The sequence below is a fragment of the Cherax quadricarinatus genome, chromosome 96 (assembly GCF_038502225.1).
Source record: "Cherax quadricarinatus isolate ZL_2023a chromosome 96, ASM3850222v1, whole genome shotgun sequence".
Classification (NCBI taxonomy): domain Eukaryota; kingdom Metazoa; phylum Arthropoda; class Malacostraca; order Decapoda; family Parastacidae; genus Cherax; species Cherax quadricarinatus.
In genome coordinates this window covers 4,151,347-4,177,758 of record NC_091387.1, presented here as the reverse complement: position 1 = coordinate 4,177,758, position 26,412 = coordinate 4,151,347, and the positions used below count along the sequence as shown (strand labels likewise).

Here is a 26,412-nt window from a genome sequence, read left to right as displayed (position 1 = left end):
TTGGAGGCAGTGGAGATGTCCTGTTTAAGGGGAATGTGTGGTGTAAATATTATGCAGAAAATTCGGAGTGTGGAAATTAGGAGAAGGTGTGGAGTTAATAAAAGTATTAGTCAGAGGGCAGAAGAGGGGTTGTTGAGGTGGTTTGGTCATTTAGAGAGAATGGATCAAAGTAGAATGACATGGAAAGCATATAAATCTATAGGGGAAGGAAGGCGGGGTAGGGGTCGTCCTCAAAAGGGTTGGAGAGAGGGGGTAGAGGAGGTTTTGTGGGTAAGGGGCTTGGACTTCCAGCAAGCGTGCGTGAGCGTGTTAGATAGGAGTGAATGGAGACGAATGGTACTTGGGACCTGACGATCTGTTGGAGTGTGAGCAGGGTAATATTTAGTGAAGGGATTCAGGGAAACCGGTTATTTTCATATAGTCGGACTTGAGTCCTGGAAATGGGAAGTACAATGCCTGCACTTTAAAGGAGGGGTTTGGGATATTGGCAGTTTGGAGGGATATGTTGTGTATCTTTATATGTGTATGCTTCTAAACTGTTGTATTCTGAGCACCTCTGCAAAAACAGTGATAATGTGTGAGTGTGGTGAAAGTGTTGAATGATGATGAAAGTATTTTCTTTTTGGGGATTTTCTTTCTTTTTTGGGTCACCCTGCCTCGGTGGGAGACGACCAACTTGTTGAAAAAAAAATATTATATATATATATATATATATATATATATATATATATATATATATATATATATATATATATATATATATATATATATATATATATATATATATATATATATATATATATATATATATATATATATATATATATATATATATATATATATATATATATATATATATATATATATATATATATATATATATATATATATATTATATATATATATATATATATATATATATATATATATATATATATATATATATATATATATATATATATATATATTATATATATATTATAAATATATACACGTTACCATGGATGGGATTTATAATTTATTTAGTTATGATATAGTAATGATAGAAATACAACGATACAGATACAGTCAGTTTGATGCAACTATGAATACAATAAGATAATTTGTTAATGAAAAAAATAGCTAATTTATAATGGTACAATAAGCAAATTTATTAATAAAAAATATTTAATTTATAATGATGCAGTAAGCTAATTTATTAATGAAAAAAAATAAAAATAATGCTGTATTTCTCAAAAAAAAAAAAAAATTCCATATAAACTTCCCAAATCTAAAATAAATATATGATATATTTTCTAGGAATAAATAAATATTAAATATTAATTTTAACTACAGATAATATAATAATATTATATTTTTTTATATTTATTAATTTAGATAAGAATGTGAGGAGCTGCAACGACCTTTATATACCATCAACATCACTCAGTCGAGTGTATATATTGTGTATACATTGTGAGGTGTATATCTGGGTGTATATATATTGTGAGGTGTATATCTGGGTGTATATATATTGTGAGGTGTATATCTGGGTGTATATATATTGTGAGGTGTATATCTGGGTGTATATATATTGTGAGGTGTATATCTGGGTGTATATATATTGTGAGGTGTATATCTGGGTGTATATATATTGTGAAGTGTATATCTGGGTGTATATATATTTATTGTGAGGTGTATATCTGGGTGTATATATATTGTGAAGTGTATATCTGGGTGTATATATATTGTGAGGTGTATATCTGGGTGTATATATATTGTGAGGTGTATATCTGGGTGTATATATATTTATTGTGAGGTGTATATCTGGGTGTATATATATTGTGAGGTGTATATCTGGGTGTATATATATTGTGAGGTGTATATCTGGGTGTATATATATTGTGAGGTGTATATCTGGGTGTATATATATTGTGAGGTGTATATCTGGGTGTATATATATTGTGAAGTGTATATCTGGGTGTATATATATTTATTGTGAGGTGTATATCTGGGTGTATATATATTGTGAAGTGTATATCTGGGTGTATATATATTGTGAGGTGTATATCTGGGTGTATATATATTGTGAGGTGTATATCTGGGTGTATATATATTTATTGTGAGGTGTATATCTGGGTGTATATATATTGTGAGGTGTATATCTGGGTGTATATATATTGTGAAGTGTATATCTGGGTGTATATATATTGTGAGGTGTATATCTGGGTGTATATATATTGTGAAGTGTATATCTGGGTGTATATATATTGTGAGGTGTATATCTGGGTGTATATATATTGTGAGGTGTATATCTGGGTGTATATATATTGTGAGGTGTATATCTGGGTGTATATATATTGTGAGGTGTATATCTGGGTGTATATATATTGTGAGGTGTATATCTGGGTGTATATATATTGTGAGGTGTATATCTGGGTGTATATATATTGTGAGGTGTATATCTGGGTGTATATATATTGTGAGGTGTATATCTGGGTGTATATATATTGTGAAGTGTATATCTGGGTGTATATATATTGTGAGGTGTATATCTGGGTGTATATATATTGTGAGGTGTATATCTGGGTGTATATATATTGTGAGGTGTATATCTGGGTGTATATATATTGTGAAGTGTATATCTGGGTGTATATATATTGTGAGGTGTATATCTGGGTGTATATATATTGTGAGGTGTATATCTGGGTGTATATATATTGTGAGGTGTATATCTGGGTGTATATATATTGTGAAGTGTATATCTGGGTGTATATACATTGTGAGGTGTATATCTGGGTGTATATACATTGTGAGGTGTATATCTGGGTGTATATATATTGTGAAGTGTATATCTGGGTGTATATATATTGTGAGGTGTATATCTGGGTGTATATATATTGTGAGGTGTATATCTGGGTGTATATATATTGTGAGGTGTATATCTGGGTGTATATATATTGTGAGGTGTATATCTGGGTGTATATACACTGGTGAGGGGCTCTTGATCCAGGGAACTGGATCTGTGTTCCAGTTCCCTGAATTAAGCCTAAATACCTTCCATCCCCCCCACACAGGTGCTGTATAATCCTACGGGTTTAGTGCTCCCCCATGATTATAATAACTTTCACGGCACAACACAAGTACGGTAAAGCGCCTAAATTACTGAGAACGGTTGATGTCCCTTGATTTGTATTCCCTGGAACGTAGGCGAGAGAGATACGGTAGATCGTGGTTCTGAATTTGCAGCTTCAGTAACTGGCTGATTTTTCCTGAGAACCTGACCAATAATTGTTCGTGGAAATCCCCGCTAATTCACGGATTTTTTTTTTTTTTGCGGTAATATATAATTTTTTATGCGTTTTAAAAATAAATTATTACCGTATATATACTGTACATATACCAAAGGCAACAAGCTTGCATGAATTACAGTACATATGGGGGTACCATTGGTATTTTACGTTCTAGCACTGAAGGATTATTATTATTATTATTATAATCAAAAAGAAGCGCTAAGCCACAAGGGCTATACAGCTAGCACTGAAGGAGACATAGCACTACAATACAGTGGACCTCCGGTTAACGATATTTTTTCATTCCAGAAGTATGTTCAGGTGCCAGTACTGACCGAATTTGTTCCCATAAGGAATATTGTGAAGTAGATTAGTCCATTTCAGACCCCCCAAACATACACATACAAATGCACTTACATAAATGCACTTACATAAATACACTTACATAATTGGTCACATTGGGAGCTGATTGTAAACCAGGGGTCCACGGGTTTATCTTGGTTTTTTTTTTAAGGGTGATGTATGAAGCTGAATTAAAAATTAAATTAAAGTGTTTTGAAGGCATATATAGAGTTTAACCCTTTGACTGTCGCGGCCGTATATATACGTTTTACGAGGTGCCGTGTTTGACGTATATATACTCATAAATTCTAGTGGCTTCAAATCAAGCAGGAGAAAGCTGGTAGGCCCACATGTGAGAGAATGGGTCTGTGTGGTCAGTGTGCACCATATAAAAAAAATCCTGGAGCACGCAGTGCATAATGAGAAAAAAAAAACTCCGACCGTTTTTTTTAATTAAAATGCCGACTTTGTGGTCTATTTTCGTATAGTATTTATGGTTGTATTCTCGTTTTCTTGGTCTCATTTGATAGAATGGAAAACATATTATAGAAATAGAGGTGATTTTGATTGATTTTGCTATAAAAAGAACCTAGAAATGGAGCTCAAAGTAGGGGAAATGTTTGATTTTTGCCAATGTTCAAAAGTAAACAAATGGTGCCATTGTCCAATAAATGTCCAACTAGCCATTCTAATATGCAGTCATGAATGGGTTGATGTTATTTATACAATTATTACAGTATTGCAGTAGTCTGCATAATAGTATGTCTAATATTTTTTGTTTGAATAAAAATTCAAAATAGAAAGCAAGAGTAATATCAGAGGGGCCTGGAGACGTGACTGATGAACAAAGAAAATGTTATTTTAGAGCGAGGAATGTCTGCATTGTTCATTCTGGACCTTATTTTGAAATTGTCATATTTTTTAGTTTTCGTGAAATTGGCCAAATTGCAAATTTCTGACCACGTTATTAGGTAGTTGAAATCAGTAAATGGGCAGTTTCTTGTACTCAATCGATTGAAAAAATTAAGTTCTAAAGAAATAGCTATGAGTTTGGGCGACTGGAACAACGGAATTAGCCGAAAATAACGCTCAAAGTGGGCGAAATCGCCAATTTGTAAACAGCGCCGAGGTCGCTAACTTCGCAAGAGCATAATTCCGTCAGTTTTCCATCAAATTTCGTTTTTTTGGTGTCATTACAATCGGGAAAAGATTCTCTATCATTTCATAAGAAAAAATAATTTTTTTTTTTAAATTTTGCGACACCAGGAGACACCTCAGGATTGGGGGTTGCAACAGTCAAAGGGTTAAACTATAAAAATAGGCAGAATTCGTGGGGTTTTCCAAATTATACCGGATATACTAAGCAAATTTCCTAAATTTGCTTGTAATGGATAAGTGAACTATAGATATGTAGATATAAATCCATATGTACTCCTGTTAACCTTTTTCGAAGGCCTAGTTCCTAGGCCTATTGTGTATCCATATGCTCTTGTGCTACCGTCCACAGGATGGATATGGGGTGCACAATAAACTAGCCACTTCCTGGAGTTTACCTGGAGAGTTCCGGGGGTCAACGCCCCCGCGGCCTGGTCTTTGACCAGGCCTCCTGGTGGATCAGAGCCTGATCAACCAGGCTGTTGCTGCTGGCTGCATGCAAACCAACGTACGAGCCACAGCCCGGCTGGTCAGGAACCGACTTTAGGTGCTTGTCCAGTGCCAGCTTGAAGACTGCCAGGGGTCTATTGGTAATCCCCCTTATGTATGCTGGGAGGCAGTTGAACAGTCTCGGGCCCCTGACACTTATTGTATGGTCTCTTAACGTGCTACTGACACCCCTGCTTTTCATTGGGGGGATGTTGCATCGTCTGCCAAGTCTTTTGCTTTCGTAGTGAGTGATTTTCGTGTGCAAGTTCGGTACTAGTCCCTCTAGGATTTTCCAGGTGTATATAATCATGTATCTCTCCCGCCTGCGTTCCAGGGAGTACAGGTTTAGGAACCTCAAGCGCTCCCAGTAATTGAGGTGTTTTATCTCCGTTATGCGCGCCGTGAAGGTTCTCTGTACATTTTCTAGGTCAGCAATTTCACCTGCCTTGAAAGGTGCTGTTAGTGTGCAGCAATATTCCAGCCTAGATAGAACAAGTGGCAAAATGTAAATATAATCTGATAATATGCACTTGGACCTCCAGCGGGCCTCCAGCAGCAACAGCCTGGTTGACCAGGCGAGCACTAGACGAGCCTGGCCCATGGCCGGGCTCAGAGAGTAGATATACTCTCGAAATTCTTCAAAGGTATATCAAAGGTATTGGAAACCCCTAGAGGGATTAGTCCTAAACCTGTACACGAAAATCACTCTATGAAAGCAAAAGACTTGTGGCCTGGTAGCTAGAGCTCTCGCTTCACAAGCTGAGGGTCCAGGTTCGATTCCCTGCGAAGGGGTGGAAACATTGGATGTGTTTCTTTACATCTGTTGTCTATGTTCACCCATCAGTAAAATGGGTACCTGGGTGTTAGTGGACTGGTGTGGGTGGCATCCTGGGTGTTAGTGGACTGGTGTGGGTGGCATCCTGGGTGTTAGTGGACTGGTGTGGGTGGCATCCTGGGTGTTAGTGGACTGGTGTGGGTGGCATCCTGGGTGTTAGTGGACTGGTGTGGGTGGCATCCTGGGTGTTAGTGGACTGGTGTGGGTGGCATCCTGGGTGTTAGTGGACTGGTGTGGGTGGCATCCTGGGTGTTAGTGGACTGGTGTGGATGGCATCCTGGGTGTTAGTGGACTGGTGTGGGTGGCATCCTGGGTGTTAGTGGACTGGTGTGGGTGGCATCCTGGGTGTTAGTGGACTGGTGTGGGTGGCATCCTGGGTGTCAGTGGACTGGTGTGGGTGGCATCCTGGGTGTTAGTGGACTGGTGTGGGTGGCATCCTGGGTGTCAGTGGACTGGTGTGGGTGGCATCCTGGGTGTTAGTGGACTGGTGTGGGTGGCATCCTGGGTGTTAGTGGACTGGTGTGGGTGGCATCCTGGGTGTTAGTGGACTGGTGTGGGTGGCATCCTGGATGTCAGTGGATTGGTGTGGATGGCATCCTGGGTGTTAGTGGACTGGTGTGGGTGGCATCCTGGGTGTTAGTGGACTGGTGTGGGTGGCATCCTGGGTGTTAGTGGACTGGTGTGGGTCACATCCTGGGACAAAGCTGACCTAATTTACGGGAAATGCTCAGCATAACAAGTGACTTTTTATATAGTAGTATGTCACTGATGTCAGCTATGGTCTGTATACCTTGGTAGAAATAAAGATATTACATATTATTATTATTAGGAGATGCAACATTACCCCGATGAAAAGCATGGGCACCACGAGTACACTGAGAGACAACACAGTAAAGTGTCAGGGGACCAAGACTGTTCAACTGCCTCCCAGCATATATAAAGGGAATTACCAATAAGACCCCTGACTGTCTTCAAGAGGGAGGTGGACAGTCACCTAATGCCAGTACCTGACCAGCCGGGCTGTGATTCCTATGTTGGTTTACATGCAGCCAGCAGTAACAGCCTAGTTGATCAGGTCCAGATTCACCACGAGGCCTGGTCATGGACCGGGTCACAGGGGCATTGACCCCCAAAATTAACTACAGTAATAATGCTTCCTAGTTAATATATATTAATTACAATTAATTTTGCAGATCGTTTTGTATTGGATGACAATTTGAGCTCAGAATGGGAACAAAATTGTTTGTGACACATGGAAGAGGTCTGAATACGTTTGCTGCCCAGGAGATCAGTGAGAGTATTCCCAATGTGTGTGATATTCAGTCACTGGGAGAAGGTAAGCTGTCGTTTGTCATTAAACACTCGCCTAGTGGACTGCACCATGGAAATATTGCAAAGGAAGATTATTGCAAGGCAGAGACTGGAAAGAATGACGAGTTGAGCGATAACTTAAAGTATCAAGAGGGAGATGATTTTGTTAATATCGTGGCCCCGGTGTTCAAGTTGAAAATGGTGGAACGAATCTTCATGTTGCTGCATTGTGAACAGATTTGTACAGATGGTGAGTACCAGGATTTTTTTGTACATTCAAAAATTCCTACTTAATATGTCTAGGTCTAAAGGACAGTAGAACCCATGTATCCATGGATTTGGTTTGGCAGTTTGTTATCGCGGTTTACCGTGGGCCAAAAATAACCCTTAATTTTGCTTATTAACCCATAAACGGTCCAAACGTATATATACGTTTTTTCAACATTTTAAAGTATGTAAAAAAAGTAGATCTTCTTTTTGTTTTTCTACATTTGAAAATGTGTAAAAAAACTTTGATGTACTTTTTTTTGTTATTTTTTTTTTATTATTATCACACTGGCTGATTCCCAGCAAGGCAGGGTGGCCCGAAAAAGAAAAACTTTCACCATCATTCACTCCATCACTGTCTTGCCAGAAGGGTGCTTTACACTACAGTTTATAAACTGCAACATTAACACCCCTCCTTCAGAGTGCAGGCACTGTACTTCCCATCTCCAGGACTCAAGTCCGGCCTGCTGGTTTCCCTGAACCCCTTCATAAATGTTACTTTGCTCAAACTCCAACAGCACGTCAAGTATTAAAAACCATTTGTCTCCATTCACTCCTATCAAACACGCTCACGCATGCCTGCTGGAAGTCCAAGCCCCTTGCACACAAAACCTCCTTTACCCCCTCCCTCCAACCTTTCCTAGGCCGACCCCTACCCCGCCTTCCTTGCACTACAGACTGATACACTCTTGAAGTCACTCTGTTTCTCTCCATTCTCTCTACATGTCCGTACCACCTCAACAACCCTTCCTGTTTTTTTTGTTATATTTGAAAATATGTAAAAAAAAATTAGATCTACTTTTGTAGCACTACACATGTGAACGTAGATCTGCTTGGACCGTTTACGGGTTAATGTGCCCAGAGTGTAAAAGCAGTGATGCTGACAGTTCTTCACAGCCTAAGAGAAGCTGTGAAGTGCTCCCCATCACTGGGAATTATTGTTATAAATCTTTCTTTTCTTTCAACGTACCAGCCGTATCCCACTGAGGCGGGGTGGCCCAAAAGGACAAACGAAAGTTTCTCCTTTTAAATTTAGTAATATATATACAGGAGAAGGGGTTACTAGCCCCTTGCTCCCGGCATTTTAGTCGCCTCTTACGACACGCATGGCTTACGGAGGAAGAATTCTGTTTCACTTTCCCATGGAAAATTGTTATAAATATAACAGCAAATAAAACAATAAAATCAGAATAAAAATTTCTTTTCTTTGTCAATGTTACTGTGTGTAATTACAATTTTGGTTTGCTAAGTACAAAGGCCAGTATCATGCCAGGATATTTTGGGCAGACAGACAGAATAGGGTTTCAAAAATAAATAGAATTTTCATGGTAAATTGAAAGAATTGTTGTATTTCTGAAGTCATTTTTATTTTAATGGAGTTACAACAAAATAATTTTTATTTCAGTTTTGTTTGGTGATAGTAGCAAGGCCAGATCTGTTGATGCAGAACCAAATCTGGATATAGTATGCAGTTCCGTGGAAGAATCAGTGGCTGGACTATACTCGGAACAGATGGGTGGGAAGGTATCGGATTGTGAGATGTCGGATTGTAAGAAGCCTTTTAGTGAATCTTCAAGATGTAGAAAGGCCATTTTAAAAGAATGTATGTTTATTTTTCATTTGTAAATGTGCATGCGATAAATAGTTACTTTCCTACTCTACTGGATTACTTTTAGCTTTACGTATTATGTTTTTTAAGTTACATTGTTTATTGAAACAGTTTCTTCTATTGTTTTAAACTTGGCTCAGATTCTAAACTTGACATTTGCTTCTGATAATTTAAAGTGTGATTTCCCATTTTTTTTTTTTAGATATACAGTAAACATATTGCAGATTTTGAACTGTAGTATTGGCACACCTCTGGCAAGACAGTGATGGAGTGAGTGATGATGAAAGTGTTTCTTCATTTATTGGGTCACCCTGCCTTGGTGGGAAACAGCCAATGTGTTAAGAACATAAGAACATAAGAAAGGAGGAACACTGCAGCAGGCCTGTTGGCCCATACTAGCAGGTCCTTTACAATTCATCCCACTAACAAAACTTTTGCCCAACCCAATTTTCAATGCTACCCAAGAAATAAGCTCTGATGGAGTAAAAATCTCAATGAGAGAAGTAATCTCAATAAGTCTTCAAATGACATAGCGACAAGGGCTAGGAGTTACAAATTGCACATATTCATTTATTCTTGCCCTCTAGGTGTAATAGTTACCCCTTCCTTATCCGCCAAACTACTGATACATCGCTTCATAGCTTGTTGTCTGCCCAAAATGCCCTGGCATGATAGTAGCTCTCTTTGTACTTAACTAATCAAGACTGTAAATACACATTGTAACCTTGCAAAGAAATCAAATCTTTATCTTATCGTTATGTGAGCACTTGTGAATTTGTTGAAAGAACAGGTGTTCAAGAATAACACCATCACAAATTATTATTTTTTAATACAGGCTGTCTCCCACCGAGTCAGGGTGACCTGAAAAATAATAAACAAAAAAGTTTTTCTTTTTACATTTAGTGATTTATATCTTAGAAGGGGTTACTAGCCCCTTGCTCCTGGCATTTAGTAATTTATATAGGAGTAGGTGTCACTAGCCCCTTGCTCCTAGCAAGGGGCTAACACCTTGCTTCCGGTATTTAGTAATGTATACAGGAGGTGTAAGACCTTGCTCCCGGCATTTTAGTCTCCTTTTACGACATGCTAGTCAAATAAATGTGATAAATAATAGAAAAGGGCATAAAGCCACACCTTTCAGTGGTGTGCCTTCATACTGAGGCTACTGTTCCAAGGAGTTTGAGCTACCTTTTCTTTGGATCAAACCTGATTGCTTCCAATTTTTCAGCCACTGTAGGACTCTTATGGCTTCAAAATACCATGGGTTAAATAATATAGTATTTACACATGGCCTTTGTTTCACACAAGGATGTATTCTGAGACACAGACATGTTATGTACATACAATTTTATGTAATAAAATGGGATTTACTGAAAATTGGTTAGTGAGACTTGAGTCCTGGAGGTGGGAAGTACACTTCCTGCACCCTGGGGGGAATGGGTGGGGATGTTGCAGTCATTTTTTTTTTTTTTTATTATCACACTGGCCGATTCCCACCAAGGCAGGGTGGCCCGAAAAAGAAAAACTTTCACCATCATTCACTCCATCACTACAGTTTTTAAACTGCAACATTAACACCCCTTCTTCAGAGTGCAGGCACTGTACAGTGGTCCCTCGCTTTTCGTAGTTCTCGGCAATCGTAAATTTTGCCAATCATAGGGGTATTTTCATATAAACATGGACTCACTTTTCATAGGTTGACTCGCGAATAGTAGTTCGTCCGGGACGCGTTCGCACGGTGTGAGCCGGGGAGGCCTCCCTACTCAGCCAGTCTGGCATTGTTTACCAGCGAGTGAAGGTCCCCTCAAGTGCTCCTACGAAATATTTCATAATATTCCACTCATTTTAGTGCTTTCAATTACTAAATAAGCTACCATGGCTCCAAGGAAATCTCCTAGTGCCAAGCCTGTGGTAAAGAAGGTGAGAAATATGTACAGTGACAAAGTCTTGGGCCATTTTCGGGAAGTGTTAAAGAGACGCTAAAAACAGAGCTCTCTCCACAGTTACTTTGCGAGACAGGACTAGAGTGACTCTCAAGGTGGTCCTAGTGGCATTAAGAAACAGAGAAGAGAAGCAACCCCAGAGAAGCAATTGGTACCTGAGGTGTTGCTGGAAGGGGATTCCCCTTCCAAACTATAAACAATCCAATCTCTCTCCTCCTCCAGTCTCCCATACACTAAGAAGAATCTCCAATAAAGGTAAGTGTTATGCTGTTAATGTTTCATTCATCATTTCCCATTGTACTGTTTATGTACTACATGTATATTTCATGTAAAAAAATTTTTTTGTTTTAATACTTCTGAGTGTCAGAAACGGATTAATTGTATTTACATTATTTCTTATGGGTAAAATTGATTCGCAAATCGTAAATTTCGTTTATAGTAACGGCTCCAGGAACGGATTAATTACGAAAAACGAGGGACCACTGTACTTCCCATCTCCAGGACTCAAGTCCGGCCTGCCGGTTTCCCTGAACCCCTTCATAAATGTTACTTTGCTCACACTCCAACAGCACGTCAAGTATTAAAAACCATTTGTCTCCATTTTGGAGGGTCATTTAAATTATGATGGTTGTGTACTTCTGCCAGTGCAGCTATTGAATGAATAATGGTGATTCATTTTCATTTCTTTGAAGGAAATGGGGTGATTTGGCTCTAAGTCTGAGATTATAAATTTTAGAAAGGAGTATAGTAGTTGTGATGTGGTGTGTATTGTGTACATACTCTTTTCAGATAAGACAAAGCTTGTGGAGGTCATGAAGAACATTGAATGGACAAGTGTAGCGAGGAGAGTCAGGATGATAAAGAAGTACCAAGAGAACACAATGGGTACCCATGCACTCTGCAGTAATCCTAGCACTTGCCCAGGATCTCTGAACAGGAAATACAATAGAGAGCAGTTGCAGCGGAAACGAGAGTCTGCGCTCACTTCCTCCAGTTCTTTCAAGAATTACCAGTGTAAAAATGACTCACAAAAGAGATTTCTCAGTCTAGATGCTAGAAAAAACTGTCATAAAAATGGAATTAAAAAAAGAAAAATAGCTAATAGTTTATCCAGTGATTTAGAAAGTGAAAATAAGCAAGAATATACTTCCAATCAGTGTATTGCTATTATTCCAAACACTACTGAAACAAATTTAATTCCGTCGTCTGAAATAAACGATCAACATTATCTTGGTGATGACGTATCAGAGAAAGTTCTGAATGTTTCAACTCTTGAACGTGTTACAGACATTAACCTGCAGGTTGCAGAGACCTCTAACATTCTTGTATCGCACACTAATGAAAAATCACCATTTCCTTCTGAAAGGAACTCTCCTAACACAGCACACCTAGCCAGATCAACAGACTGCGAAAAGAATGAGAACTTGCACAAAATCTGTGCACAAACCTTTTCAAATTCTTCAGGTTTACCAGATGTATTTCCAAACAACGAGAAACATCCACGTCCACACGGGAAAACAAATGATGGTGAAGAAGCTGTGAGTTTCCGAGTATCATGTAGGGTCTCTGGTCCACACAAGACTGTACTGACCGTTGACTGGCTTACTTGCCAGTTTGTGCATCATTTAAATCGGGCGATGGCCAATTGGACTACAAATTGGAGAGAACCTGTCTTGGACTTTTATATGAATGTTACTGCTTCACACTTTATTGTAGGTATGTCAATTTGTTTCTCCTGTATAAATTACTAAATACCGTATTTTGTGGCATATAAGACGCATTTATTTTTCTATAAAATGTCTCCAAAAACCATCCCGCATCCTATAAACTGAAGGTCAGTGACAGTGGCTATAAGTTTGGGGTGTGGGGTGGGCTGTAGCTCTCCCAGTTATGTCCAATTCCGAGCCATTAAAACTAAAGCAAGTCTTATAAGCTGCGAAATGCAGTATAAAAAGAAGTGTTTCTTAACCCGTAAACGGTCCAAACGTATATATACGTTTTTTCAACATTTGAAAGTATGTAAAAAAAGTAGATCTTCTTTTTGTTTTTCTACATTTGAAAATGTGTAAAAAAAACTTTGATCTAGTTTTTTTTTTTGTTATATTTGAAAATATGTAAAAAAAACTTAGATCTACTTTTGTAGCACTACGCATGTGAACGTAGATCTGCTGGGACCGTTTACGGGTTAAGTCACTCTACCTTGGTGGGAGACAGCCGGTGTTTTAAAGAAAAAAAATTAAGTTTGTGTATTCTGCATGATTTTTTAACTTCAGATATTAAAACAATCTGAATGAATTTTAATATACTATATACAATGGTGCAGCAGGGATAATTGTAGTTTTGAACTGTAGTATAAGTGCCCCTCTGGCAAGACAGTGATGGAATGAACGATGATGAATGTTTTTCTTTTTCGGGCCACCCTACCTTGGTGGGAGATGGCTGATGTATTAATATAATAAATAACTTAAAACTGTTGGAGTGTGAGCAAAGTAACATTTATGAAGGGGTTCAGGGAAACCGGCAGGCCGGACTTGAGTCCTGGAGATGGGAAGTACAGTGCCTGCACTCTGAAGGAGGGGTGTTAATGTTGCAGTTTAAAAACTGTAGTGTAAAGCACCCTTCTGGCAAGACAGTGATGGAGTGAATGATGGTGAAAGTTTTTCTTTTTCGGGCCACCCTGCCTTGGTGGGAGATGGCTGATGTGTTAATATAATAAATAACTTAAAATTATACTATTTTCACTTAGCTACCTCCTTTTTGTATTAATGCATACTTAAAACTGTACTACTATTCACTTTTTGTACATTTAAAAAACTCATTCTTAATAATCTGCGTCTCGTTCTTAAGTAGTCTGTAAGCATTAGTATTAGTCTTCCTGAAATGCACTACATGTTAGTGGCTTTCTTTTGTGCTAACAGTATTTTATTACATGTATGCTACATTTTGTATACTGTAGAAAAGAAATAAAGATGTGTTCTTACCAACTTACCTCATAATTTGTAATATTTTAAAGTTAAGAATTAATCTAAGTCTGCCCAAAATGCCTAGCCATGCTAGGTGTTCTAGTGGCCCCCTTTGTAATTAGTATTTTACTACATGTAAACCACACAATAACCAAATTCTGCAAACTCAGCATTGTACAGTAATCCTTATAGAGAATAAACTTTGAATTTGAATTTGGGTGACCTGCCCTTAGTGGGAAATGGCTAATGCAATGTGATAATAAATGCAGAATAACCACTGTGAAAAATAGTGAAATTTCAAACGCTTTCATGATTTGTCACATTATCGAGGGACTGTAAAAATAAAAGATGAAGAGGTAGACTTATAATCACGAGACTGCACCTCGAGGTCACCTTACAACACCAGACCTATTTTGATAGTATATAATAAATTTTCAGGTGTTTCACTGGCACAGAAGTCTCTCTCATTACGGCGTTATATTCCACATCTTACACTGCGCTCTACAATCTGCTACCTGATGGCTAAGCTTTCTCAAATATCCCCTGGATGCGTGCTCCTCGATCCCATGTGTGGAGGGGCAACAATTTTGTTGGAAGCTGCTACAAATTTTGAGGTAGAAGTGGCCTCTTTACTGTTTTGCTCCAGGATATACTGAGATTTCTATTTTCCATTTCTCATTTGTAGTTTAGTTGAGAAAAAAGTTATTAACTATTTTGTGAGAGAACATACTCCACGTTCCTGTAAAGACTAAAGAGTTCATTGAATGTTTCACTTGTGTCATTCCTAAATTTATCGTTACAATCACTTAAGAGGCTGTATATACAGTAGGGCCCTCGTGTCCATGGATTGGGTTATCCACGGTTTACTTTGGCCCAAAACTAACCCTTATTTTGCTTAATAATGGCCCCAAAGCACAAAAGTCGAAAAGCCGGTAGTTCTTCAAATCCTGAAATGCATCACATAAGTGAAAAAGGAATTAATTCTAGACTTATTTTGCATAATTTATCAACTAAACTTTATCATAGGTATGTAATGGAAAAATGACTTAGATACAGTGGTACCCTGAGTTTCGAACTGCTCCCAACTCGACCATTTATGTAAGTGTATTTTTGGGGGTCTGAAATGGATTAATCTAATTTACATTATTCCTTATGGGAACAAATTCATTTGGTATCAACACTTGAACAGCCTTCTGGAACTAAGTTCGAAACTCAGGGTTCCACTGTATAGGGTTGCTACTATCCACGGTAGGTCTTGGAATGTATCTCCGTGGATATGGAGAGATTACTACAAGAGCAGTCAATTAGTTATTGCCTTATTAGTCTTAAGATATACTTAAGTTTGCCTGAACTGCTCTGCATATTAAGGGGATTTCTGCCTCCACACCTAAATATAAGATAAGATTTCATTCGGATTTTTAACCCCGGAGGGTTAGCCACCCAGGATAACCCAAGAAAGTCAGTGCGTCATCGAGGACTGTCTAACTTATTTCCATTGGGGTCCTTAATCTTGTCCCCCAGGATGCGACCCACACCAGTCGACTAACACCCAGGTACCTATTTGCTGCTAGGTGAACAGGACAACAGGTGTAAAGAAACGTGTCGAAATGTTTCCACCCGCCGGGAATCGAACCCGGGCCCTCCGTGTGTGAAGCGGGAGCTTTAGCCACCAGGCCACCGGGCCACCGATCTCTGTGCAAACATTGTATCATGCTGACATAAACAATCTTGAATCTTTAAATTCAGAAGGCCATTACAGTGTCTTCATGTTTCTTACAATCAATGTGTTAAAAAAATTGAATTTACAAAAAACCACCACTGAGGTGCAAACTTCCCTACAATAAAAAAAAGATGATTTAGTTAAACATTTTTTCAACCTATTTTTAGGCATACTGTGGGTTTTCTACTGCCTACATTTTGGCCAAGCTCTCTACATTTACAAATGCCCTTAAGTGCACATATTTACACTTACAAATGTGACACCTTGAAGTTACTTAATACATTACAACCTCAATGCAACAGTATAAATTTGTGAAAAATAGTCATACTTTTTAATGTTTTTCAATACAAACAACCAAGAACATAACTTGTTTATAAGTTGGCACTATAAAAAACCAAGAACATAACTTGTCACTATAAAAAACCAAGAACATAACTTGTTTATAAGTTGGCACTTCTGCATAATAATAATTTAATTACACAAAGCAGCATTCAGTTAAGATTATATTTTAAAAGTACATGGTGTTTCAGAAATATGGACCCAGTTTCCATAATATGCTCCTTTGAAATTGGGTCCATCATTTTGAGATATATGTCTTCACCCTCACAAACAAAAAACAAAAGTATATTTCTTTGCAAAGCTTACAGTGTGTGTTTGCATTTCATAATTTGATTGGTACAAAAAAAAGCCGCTATCATGCTGGGGTATTTTGGGCAGTTAACCTAATATTAAAGACTACTTAAGTGTAGACAGGCAAAGAGTGGTAAATTTTAAATATTCAGTATTTTAGGAGGAGGTGCGGGATTACCAAAACTGTTGTCCAGAGGGCTGAGGAAGGGTTGTTAAGAACATAAGAACATATGCAACAGTTAGGTATCTTTATTATGAAACGTTTCGCCTACACAGTAGGCTTCTTCAGTCAAGTACAGAAAAGTTGATAGAAGCAGAAGATACTTAAAGACGATGTAATCAGTCCATCACCCTTAAAGTTTTGAGGTGGTCAGTCCCTCAGTCTGGAGAAGAGCATTGTTCCACAGTATGAAACAATATGGAGATGAAGTGACAGAATGGAGCTTTTTATAGCGCCAAGAGGTGAGACGTAGGCCACTAGGAGAGGTAAGAACTCAGATGTTGAAAGGTCAGGTCCCTCTCAAATCCAGCCGCTCTCACTAGTGGAAGTTGTCGAAGTTGATTGCAGGTCTGTACCAAGATACCCTTGTGTTGCAGTGTCTGACAGATTGAACATTAAAATGGTATAAAATACCGACAGGTTGTTAGGTAAGACACATATTGGTACAGACCTGCAATCAACTTCGACAACTTCCACTAGTGAGAGCGGCTGGATTTGAGAGGGACCTGACCTTTCAACATCTGAGTTCTTACCTCTCCTAGTGGCCTACGTCTCGCCTCTTGGCGCTATAAAAAGCTCCATTCTGTCACTTCATCTCCATATTGTTTCATACTATGGAACAATGCTCTTCTCCAGACTGAGGGACTGACCACCTCAAAACTTTAAGGGTGATGGACTGATTACATCGTCTTCAAGTATCTTCTGCTTCTATCAACTTTTCTGTACTTGACTGAAGAAGCCTACTGTCTAGGCGAAACGTTTCATAATAAAGATACCTAACTGTTGCATATGTGTCTTACCTAACAACCTGTCGGTATTTTATACCATTTTAATGTTCAATCTGTCAGACACTGCAACACAAGGGTATCTTGGTACAGACCTGCAATCAACTTCGACAACTTCCACTAGTGAGAGCGGCTGGATTTGAGAGGGACCTGACCTTTCAACATCTGAGTTCTTACCTCTCCTAGTGGCCTACGTCTCACCTCTTGGCGCTATAAAAAGCTCCATTCTGTCACTTCATCTCCATATTGTTTCATACTATGGAACAATGCTCTTCTCCAGACTGAGGGACTGACCACCTCAAAACTTTAAGGGTGATGGACTGATTACATCTTCTTCAAGTATCTTCTGCTTCTATCAACTTTTCTGTACTTGACTGAAGAAGCCTACTGTGTAGGCGAAACGTTTCATAATAAAGATACCTAACTGTTGCATATGTGTCTTACCTAACAACCTGTCGGTATTTTATACCATTTTAATGTTCAACATAAGAACATAAGAATGGAGGAACACTGCAGCAGGCCTGTTGGCCCATACTAGGCAGGTCCTTTACAATTCATCCCAACTAACAAACATTTGACCAACGCAATTTTCAATGCCACCCAAGAAATAAGCTCTGATGTGCAAGTCCCACTCAAATCCAACCCCTCCCACTCATGTACTTATCCAACCTAAATTTGAAACTACCCAAAGTCCTAGCCTCAATAACCCAACTAGGTAGACTGTTCCACTCATCAACTACCCTATTTCCAAACCAATACTTTCCTTTGTCCTTTCTAAATCTAAACTTATCTAATTTAAATCCATTACTGCGGGTTCTCTCTTGGAGAGATATCCTCAAGACCTTATTAATATCCCCTTTATTAATACCTATCTTCCACTTATACACTTCGATCAGGTCTCCCCTCATTCTTCGTCTAACAAGTGAATGTAACTTAAGAGTCTTCAATCTTTCTTCATAAGGAAGATTTCTAATGCTATGTATTAATTTAGTCATCCTACGCTGAATGTTTTCTAATGAATTTATGTCCATTCTGTAATATGGAGACCAGAATTGAGCTGCATAATCTAGGTGAGGCCTTACTAATGATGTATAAAGCTGCAGTATGACCTCTGGACTTCTGTTGCTTACACTTCTTGATATAAATCCCAGTAATCTATTTGCCTTATTACGTACGCTTAGGCATTGTTGTTGAGGTGGTTCGGACATGTAGAGAGAATGGAGTGAAACAGAGTGACTTCAAGAGTGTATCAGTCTGTAGTGGAAGGAAGGCGGGGTAGAGGTCGGCCTAGGAAAGGTTGGAGGGAGGGGGTAAAGGAGGTTTTGTGTGCGAGGGGCTTGGACTTCCAGCAGGCATGCATGATCGTGTTTGATAGGAGTGAATGGAGGTGCGGGATTACCAAAACTGTTGTTCAGAGGGCTGAGGAAGGGTTGCTGAGGTGGTTCGGACATGTAGAGAGAATGGAGTGAAACAGAGTGACTTCAAGAGTGTATCAGTCTGTAGTGGAAGGAAGGCGGGGTAGGGGTCGGCCTAGGAAAGGTTGGAGGGAGGGGGTAAAGGAGGTTTTGTGTGCTAGGGGCTTGGACTTCCAGCAGGCATGCATGAGCGTGTTTGATAGGAGTGAATGGAGACAAATGGTTTTTAACCCTTTGACTGTCGCGGCCGTATATATACGTCTTACGAGGTACCGTGTTTGAAGTATATATACTCATAAATTCTAGTGGCTTCAAATCAAGCAGGAGAAAGCTGGTAGGCCCACATGTGAGAGAATGGGTCTGTGTGGTCAGTGTGCACCATATAAAAAAAATCCTGGAGCACGCAGTGCATAATGAGAAAAAAAAAACTGACCGTTTTTTTAATTAAAATGCCGACTTTGTGGTCTATTTTCGTATAGTATTTTTGGTTGTATTCTCGTTTTCTTGGTCTCATTTGATAGAATGGAAAACATATTATAGAAATAGAGGTGATTTTGATTGATTTTACTATAAAAAGAACCTAGAAATGGAGCTCAAATTAGGGAAAATGTTTGATTTTTGCCAATGTTCAAAAGTAAACAAATGGTGCCATTGTCCAATAAATGTCCAACTAGCCATTCTAATATGCAGTCATGAATGGGTTGATGTTATTTATACAATTATTACAGTATTGCAGTAGTCTGCATAATAGTAAGTCTTCTATTTTTTGTTTGAATAAAAATTCAAAATAGAAAGCAAGAGTAATATCATAGGGGCCTGGAGACATGACTGATGAACAAAGAAAATGTTATTTTAGAGCGAGGAATGTCTGCATTGTTCATTCTGTACCTTATTTTGAAATTGTCATATTTTTTAGTTTTTGTGAAATTGGCCAAATTGCAAATTTCTGACCACATTATTAGGTAGTTGAAATCGGTAAATGGGCAGTTTCTTGTACTCAATCGATAGAAAAAATGGAGTTCTAAAGAAATAGCTATGAGTTTGGGCGACTGGAACAACGGAATTAGCCGAAAATAGGGCTCAAAGTGGGCGAAATCGCCAATTTGTAAACAGCGCCGAGGTCGCTAACTTTGCGAGAGCATAATTCCGTCAGTTTTCCATCAAATTTCGTTTTTTTGGTGTCATTACAATCGGGAAAAGATTCTCTATCATTTCATAAGAAAGAATAATTTTTTTTTTTTTAAATTTTGCGACACCAGGAGACACCTCAGGATTGGGGGTTTGTCACAGTCAAAGGGTTTATACTTGACATGCTGTTGGAGTGTGAGCAAAGTAATATTTATGAAGGGATTCAGGGAAACCGGCAGGCCGGACTTGAGTCCTGGAGATGGGAAGTACAGTGCCTGCACTCTGAAGGAGGGGTGTTAATGTTGCAGTTTAAAAACTGTAGTGTATAGCACCCTTCTGGCAAGACAGTGATGGGGTGAATGATGGTGAAAGTTTTTCTTTTTCGGGCCACCCTGCCTTCGTGGGAATCGGCCAGTGTGTTAATAAATAAAATACACCTACCATCCGACTTACGGCCTGCTTGACTTACGACCACTCGACTTACGACCACTTGACTTACAACCATGGTTTTTATGCCAAATTTCTGGGAAATAAACAACTATTTGTGTTGTACACAGTGTTTATCCTAAACCTTACAGTATAAAATACAGTACTAACAACATAAAAAGTAAAGTAAAACATGAAATACCAAAATAAAACAATAAAATAAAGTCATTACAAAAATGTTTTGTTGATATTCAGTAGTAAAGTTCGACTTACGACCATTTCGACTTACGACCGGTTTCTCGGAACCGAACTCGGTCGTAAGTCGGATGGTAGGTGTATTTACTCTTGGCAATAAAATGTATTATTGTCGAATGACAGAACTTAATTTTCTTGCCTACTTTAACTTTTAAATATTGCCTATGCAGTTTTGAGTTATTATTTTCATTTTTGCAGGTCAGTCACATCATAGCGAGTGACATGAGTATGGATCAACTGGAGGTCAGCAGATGCAACCTCAACAGTGTGGGCATCCCTGTGAGTCTCCTTCTTGCTGATGCTACTGGTAAGTTTGTCTTCTTCTTTCAACAAACTGGTTGTATCCCACTGAGGCAGGGCAACCCAAAAATAAAAACATAAGCTTCTCTCTTCAATTTTAGTAATGTATCAAACCATACCCCCGGCCGGGATTGAACCCGCGGTCATAGAGTCTCAAAACTCCAGCCCGTCGCGTTAGCCACTAGACGGGCTGGAGTTTTGAGACTCTCTGACCGCGGGTTCAATCCCAGTCGGGGTATGGTTTGTTTGCAATCGTGTCTTTACGATTTCTTGAGTCATGTTGACGGCAGTGAAGGGACTTGAGCTAGAGTTCATCACGGCCACGCTAGCTGGAGATTCGTCTGTAAAAACTTGCATTTGTGGTCACAGTGGTGCCTGTGCTAACCTTTCTATGGTGTAGAAATATACCTAGTTGGATGAATCTTATTGTGGCTAGCTGGTCTAGTGGCTAACGCGACGGGCTGGAGTTTTGAGACTCTCTGACCGCGGGTTCAATCCCGGCCGGGGGTATGGTTTGTTTGCAATCGTGTCATTACGATTTCTTGAGTAATGTATACTGGAGAAGGGGTTACTAGCCCCTAGCTCCCAGCATTTTAATTGCTTCTTATGACATGCATGACTATGGAGGAAGAATTCTGTTAAACTTCCCCATGGAGATAAGAGGAAATAAACAAGAAGAAGAACTAGTAAGAAAATAGAAGAAAGCCCAGAGAGGTGTGTATATATATATGCTTGTACATGTATGTGTAGTGTGACCTAAGTGTAAGTATAAGTAGCAAGACGTACCTGAAATCTTGTATGTCTATGAGACAGAAAAAAGAAACCAGCAATCTTACCATCATGTAAAACAATTACAGGCTTCAGTTTTACACTCACGTGGCAGGACGGTAGTACCTCCCTGGGCAGTTACTGTCTACAAACCTACTACCACAGGACAGTAGTACCTCCCTGGGCAGTTACTATCTACCAACCTACTACCACAGGACAGTAGTACCTCCCTGGGCAGTTACTATCTACCAACCTACTACCACAGGACAGTAGTACCTCCCTGGGCAGTTACTATCTACCAACCTACTGCCACGGGACATTAGTACCTCCCTGGGCAGTTACTATCTACCAACCTACTACCACGGGACAGTAGTACCTCCCTGGGTAGTTACTATCTACTAACCTACTACCACAGGACAGTAGTACCTCCCTAGGTGGTTACTATCTACCAACCTACTACCACAGGACAGTAGTACCTCCCTGGGCAGTTACTATCTACTAACCTACTACCACAGGACAGTAGTACCTCCCTGGGTAGTTACTATCTACCAACATAAGAACATAAAGGAGGAACACTGCAGGAGGCCTGCTGGCCCATACTAGGCAGGTCCTTTACAATTCATCCCACTAACAAAACGTTTGCCCAACCCAATTTTCAATGCCACCCAAGAAGTAAGCTCTGATGTGACAGTCCCACTCAAATCCAACCCCTCCCACTCATGTACTTATCCAACCTAGATTTGAAACTACCCAAAGTCCCAGCCTCAATAACCGAACTAGGTAGACTGTTCCTCTCATCAACTACCCTATTTCCAAACCAATACTTTCCTATGTCCTTTCTAAATCTAAACCTCCCTGGGCAGTTACTATCTACCAACCTACTACCACAGGACAGTAGTACCTTCCTGGGCAGTTACTATCTACCAACCTACTACCACAGGACAATAGTACCTCCCTGGGCAGTTACTATCTACCAACCTACTACCACAGGACAGTAGTACCTCTCTGGGCAGTTACTATCTACCAAACTACTACCACAGGACAGTAGTACCTCCCTAGGCAGTTACTATCTACCAACCTACTACCACAGGACAGTAGTACCTCCCTGGGCAGTTACTATCTACCAACCTACTACTACAGGACAGTAGTACCTCCCTGGGCAGTTACTATCTACCAACATAAGAACATAAGAACATAAGAACATAAGAATGTAGGAACACTGCAGAAGGCCTACTGGCCCATACGAGGCAGGTCCTTATCAAAACGATCTCTACCTAAAGCTACTCAAGAAACAACTCCCGCACCCCCCAACACCAATCAAACCCAGCCCCTCCCACTCATATATTTGTCCAGTCTCTTCTTAAAGCTACCCAAGGTCCTAGCCTCTATCACCCCACTGGGAAGACTGTTCCACGCATCTACAACTCTGTTAGAAAACCAGTACTTACCTATGTCCTTTCTAAATCTAAATTTATCCAACTTAAATCCATTATTCCTGGTTCTTACCTGGTTCGACACCCTCAGTACTTTATTAATGTCTCCCTTGTTTATGCCCGTCATCCACTTATACACTTCAATGATATCTCCCCTCATTCTACGCCTCTCCAGAGAGTGGAGATTTAAGGCTTTAAGTCTATCTTCATACGGGAGGTTCCTTACACAGTAAATCATTTTAGTCATTCTTCTCTGTATGTTCTCTAATGAGTCTATGTCCATCCTGTAGTAAGGGGACCAAAACTGAGCAGCATAATCTAAATGAGGCCTCACTAGTGATGTATAGAGCTGTAAAATAACTTTTGGACTTCTGTTACTTATACTTCTTGAGATAAATCCAAGTAATCTGTTGGCCTTGTTGCGCACACTGAGGCACTGCTGTCTTGGCTTTAGATTTCTGCTTACCATGACTCCCAAGTCTTTTTCACATTCTGTATGACCAAGCTCTACTTCACCTAAATTATAGCTTCGAGGGTTATTTTCATTACCAAGGGCAAGTACCTTACACTTATCCACATTAAACTTCATCTGCCATTTCTCAGACCAAGACATTAATTTGTTCAAATCGTCCTGGAGTTCATTGATATCCTCCTCAGAGTGAATTATACGGCCTATCTTTGTATCATCAGCAAACTTACTCATGTCACTAGTAATCCCTTCATCAAGGTCATTAATGTAAATTATGAACAAGAGAGGGCCTAAAACTGATCCTTGTGGAATGCCACTAGTGACTAATCCCCATTCAGATTTCACTCCATTAATGGTAACTCTCTGCTTTCTATTGGTAAGCCATGCCTCAATCCATGCTAGAACTTTACCTCCTATACCATGAGCTGCCACTTTTCTTAAGAGTCTCTTGTGAGGTACTCTGTCGAAGGCTTTACTAAAATCCAAATAAACAATATCATATTCCTTATCACTGTCAACTGCCTCAAATGTTCTATTGAAGAACGTCAGTAAGTTTGTCAGGCAGGAACGACCTCTCGTGAATCCATGCTGAGATTCATTTATCAAGTTATGCTCTTCAAGGTGACTTCTGATAATGTCAGCTATAATTGATTCTAATAACTTTCCCACTATAGATGTCAGGCTTATTGGACGGTAATTTGAAGGAGTGGACTTATCCCCTGATTTGAATATAGGAACCACATTAGCCATCTTCCACATCTCTGGCACAACACTGGTAAGGATGGACGCATTGAATACACTCGTTAATGGCTGACTAAGCTCCATCTTGCATTCCTTAAGTACCCTTGAAAACAACTCATCGGGTCCCGGGGACTTATTTTGTTTCAGTTTGTCTATCTGTTTAATAACCATGTCCCTCGTGACAGTAATATTAGTTAACTTAAATTCATCAGGAACTAAATAATTGTTAATTACTGGAATCTCATTTACATCTTCCTGTGTAAAAACTGACAAAAAATAGTCATTAAATAAGGAACACATTTCCAGTTCATTATCCGTCAGCTGTCCATTCCCAGATTTCAGAGGTCCTACTTTTTCCTTCACCTTCGTCCTATACACTTGAAAGAACCCCTTTGGATTAGTCTTTGATTCATTAGCAACTCTAATTTCTTAGTCACGTTTAGCCTTTCTAATCGCCTTTTTTACTTCTCTTTTAAGCTGAACATATTGGTCAGTAAGGTTAACCTCTCCTCTTCTGATGCGCCTATAAATTCCCCTTTTCTCCCCTAATAGATGCTTTAGCCTCCTGTTAACCCATTTGGGATCGTTATTATTAGACCTAATTTCTCTCTGGGGAATGTATATACTCTGGGCACTGTGTACATTATTAAGAAAACAATCATAAAAGCAGATCCCTTCATATTCATAAGTATGATTATCGTCAATAAAATCATTAGCTAGATAACCCCAATCAAGATTAGACAGATGTTCCCTAAGTCCATTATAATCGGCAGAACGAAAATCGGGGATTTTTACTGTATTATCATTATTCTTGCATTCCCAATTAATGCTAAAGGTGATGGATTTGTGATCACTTGCGCCAAGCTCTTCAGTGATCTCCAGATTATTCACGAGTGTTTCCTTATTTGACAAGACTAGGTCTAGCAAATTATTACCCCTGGTAGGTTCAGTTACACTCTGTTTCAGAAAACAGTCCTGAACTGTTTCCATGAAGTCACTGGACTCTAGATTACCTGTCAAAGAATTCCAGTCAATTTGGCTAAAGTTAAAATCCCCTACTATGACTACGTTACTGTGTCCAGAAGCCTTAACAATTTCGTCCCAAAGAAGTCTCCCTCTATCGTGATCCAAGCCTGGAGGTCGGTATATTACACCTAGAATTAGTTTTTCTTGACCCTCCACGAACTCTACCCAAACAGACTCTGTTACTGCTCCATCTATTTTTATACCTTTTTTTATGCAACAATTAATATTTTCTCGAACATACAATGCAACTCCTCCCCCCTTCCCATTACATCTATCCACATTGAATAACTTAAATCCCTGAATATTACACTCAGCAGTCATATCCCGACTCTTTAAATCATACCACGTTTCAGTTAATGCAATGATATCAAAGTTCCCAGCACATGCTACCAAACGTAGTTCATTAATTTTATTTCTTGCACTTCGACTGTTAGCATAAAATACCATCATATGTTTTTTCTTCTGCACATTTTTCCTATTCATCTTTGTTTTTACAACCTACTACCACAGGACAGTAGTACCTCCCTGGGCAGTTACTATCTACCAACCTACTACCACGGGACAGTAGTACCTCCCTGGGTAGTTACTATCTACCAACCTACTACCACAGGACAGTAGTACCTCCCTAGGCAGTTACTATCTACCAACCTACTACCACAGGACAGTAGTACCTCCCTGGGCAGTTACTATCTACCAACCTACTACCACGGGACAGTAGTACCTCCCTGGGTAGTTACTATCTACCAACCTACTACCACAGGACAGTAGTACCTCCCTAGGCAGTTACTATCTACCAACCTACTACTACAGGACAGTAGTACCTCCCTGGGCAGTTACTGTCTACCAACCTACTACCACAGGACAGTAGTACCTCCCTGGGTAGTTACTATCTACCAACCTACTACCACAG

At 39.3% G+C, this 26,412-nt stretch overlaps 1 protein-coding gene across 1 annotated transcript; it reads left to right on the top strand.

The window, feature by feature from the left end:
- The first annotated feature begins 1,390 nt into the window (after window positions 1-1,390).
- LOC128701779 (uncharacterized) lies at window positions 1,391-21,146 on the top strand. The gene is made up of 6 exons (XM_070105090.1): window positions 1,391-1,460; window positions 7,287-7,654; window positions 9,077-9,274; window positions 12,013-12,939; window positions 14,625-14,800; window positions 20,964-21,146. The coding sequence occupies exons 2-6, from the start codon at window positions 7,321-7,323 to the stop codon at window positions 21,144-21,146; spliced, it is 1,818 nt and encodes a 605-aa protein (XP_069961191.1). The 5' UTR covers window positions 1,391-1,460; window positions 7,287-7,320.
- Window positions 21,147-26,412: the final 5,266 nt, after the last annotated feature.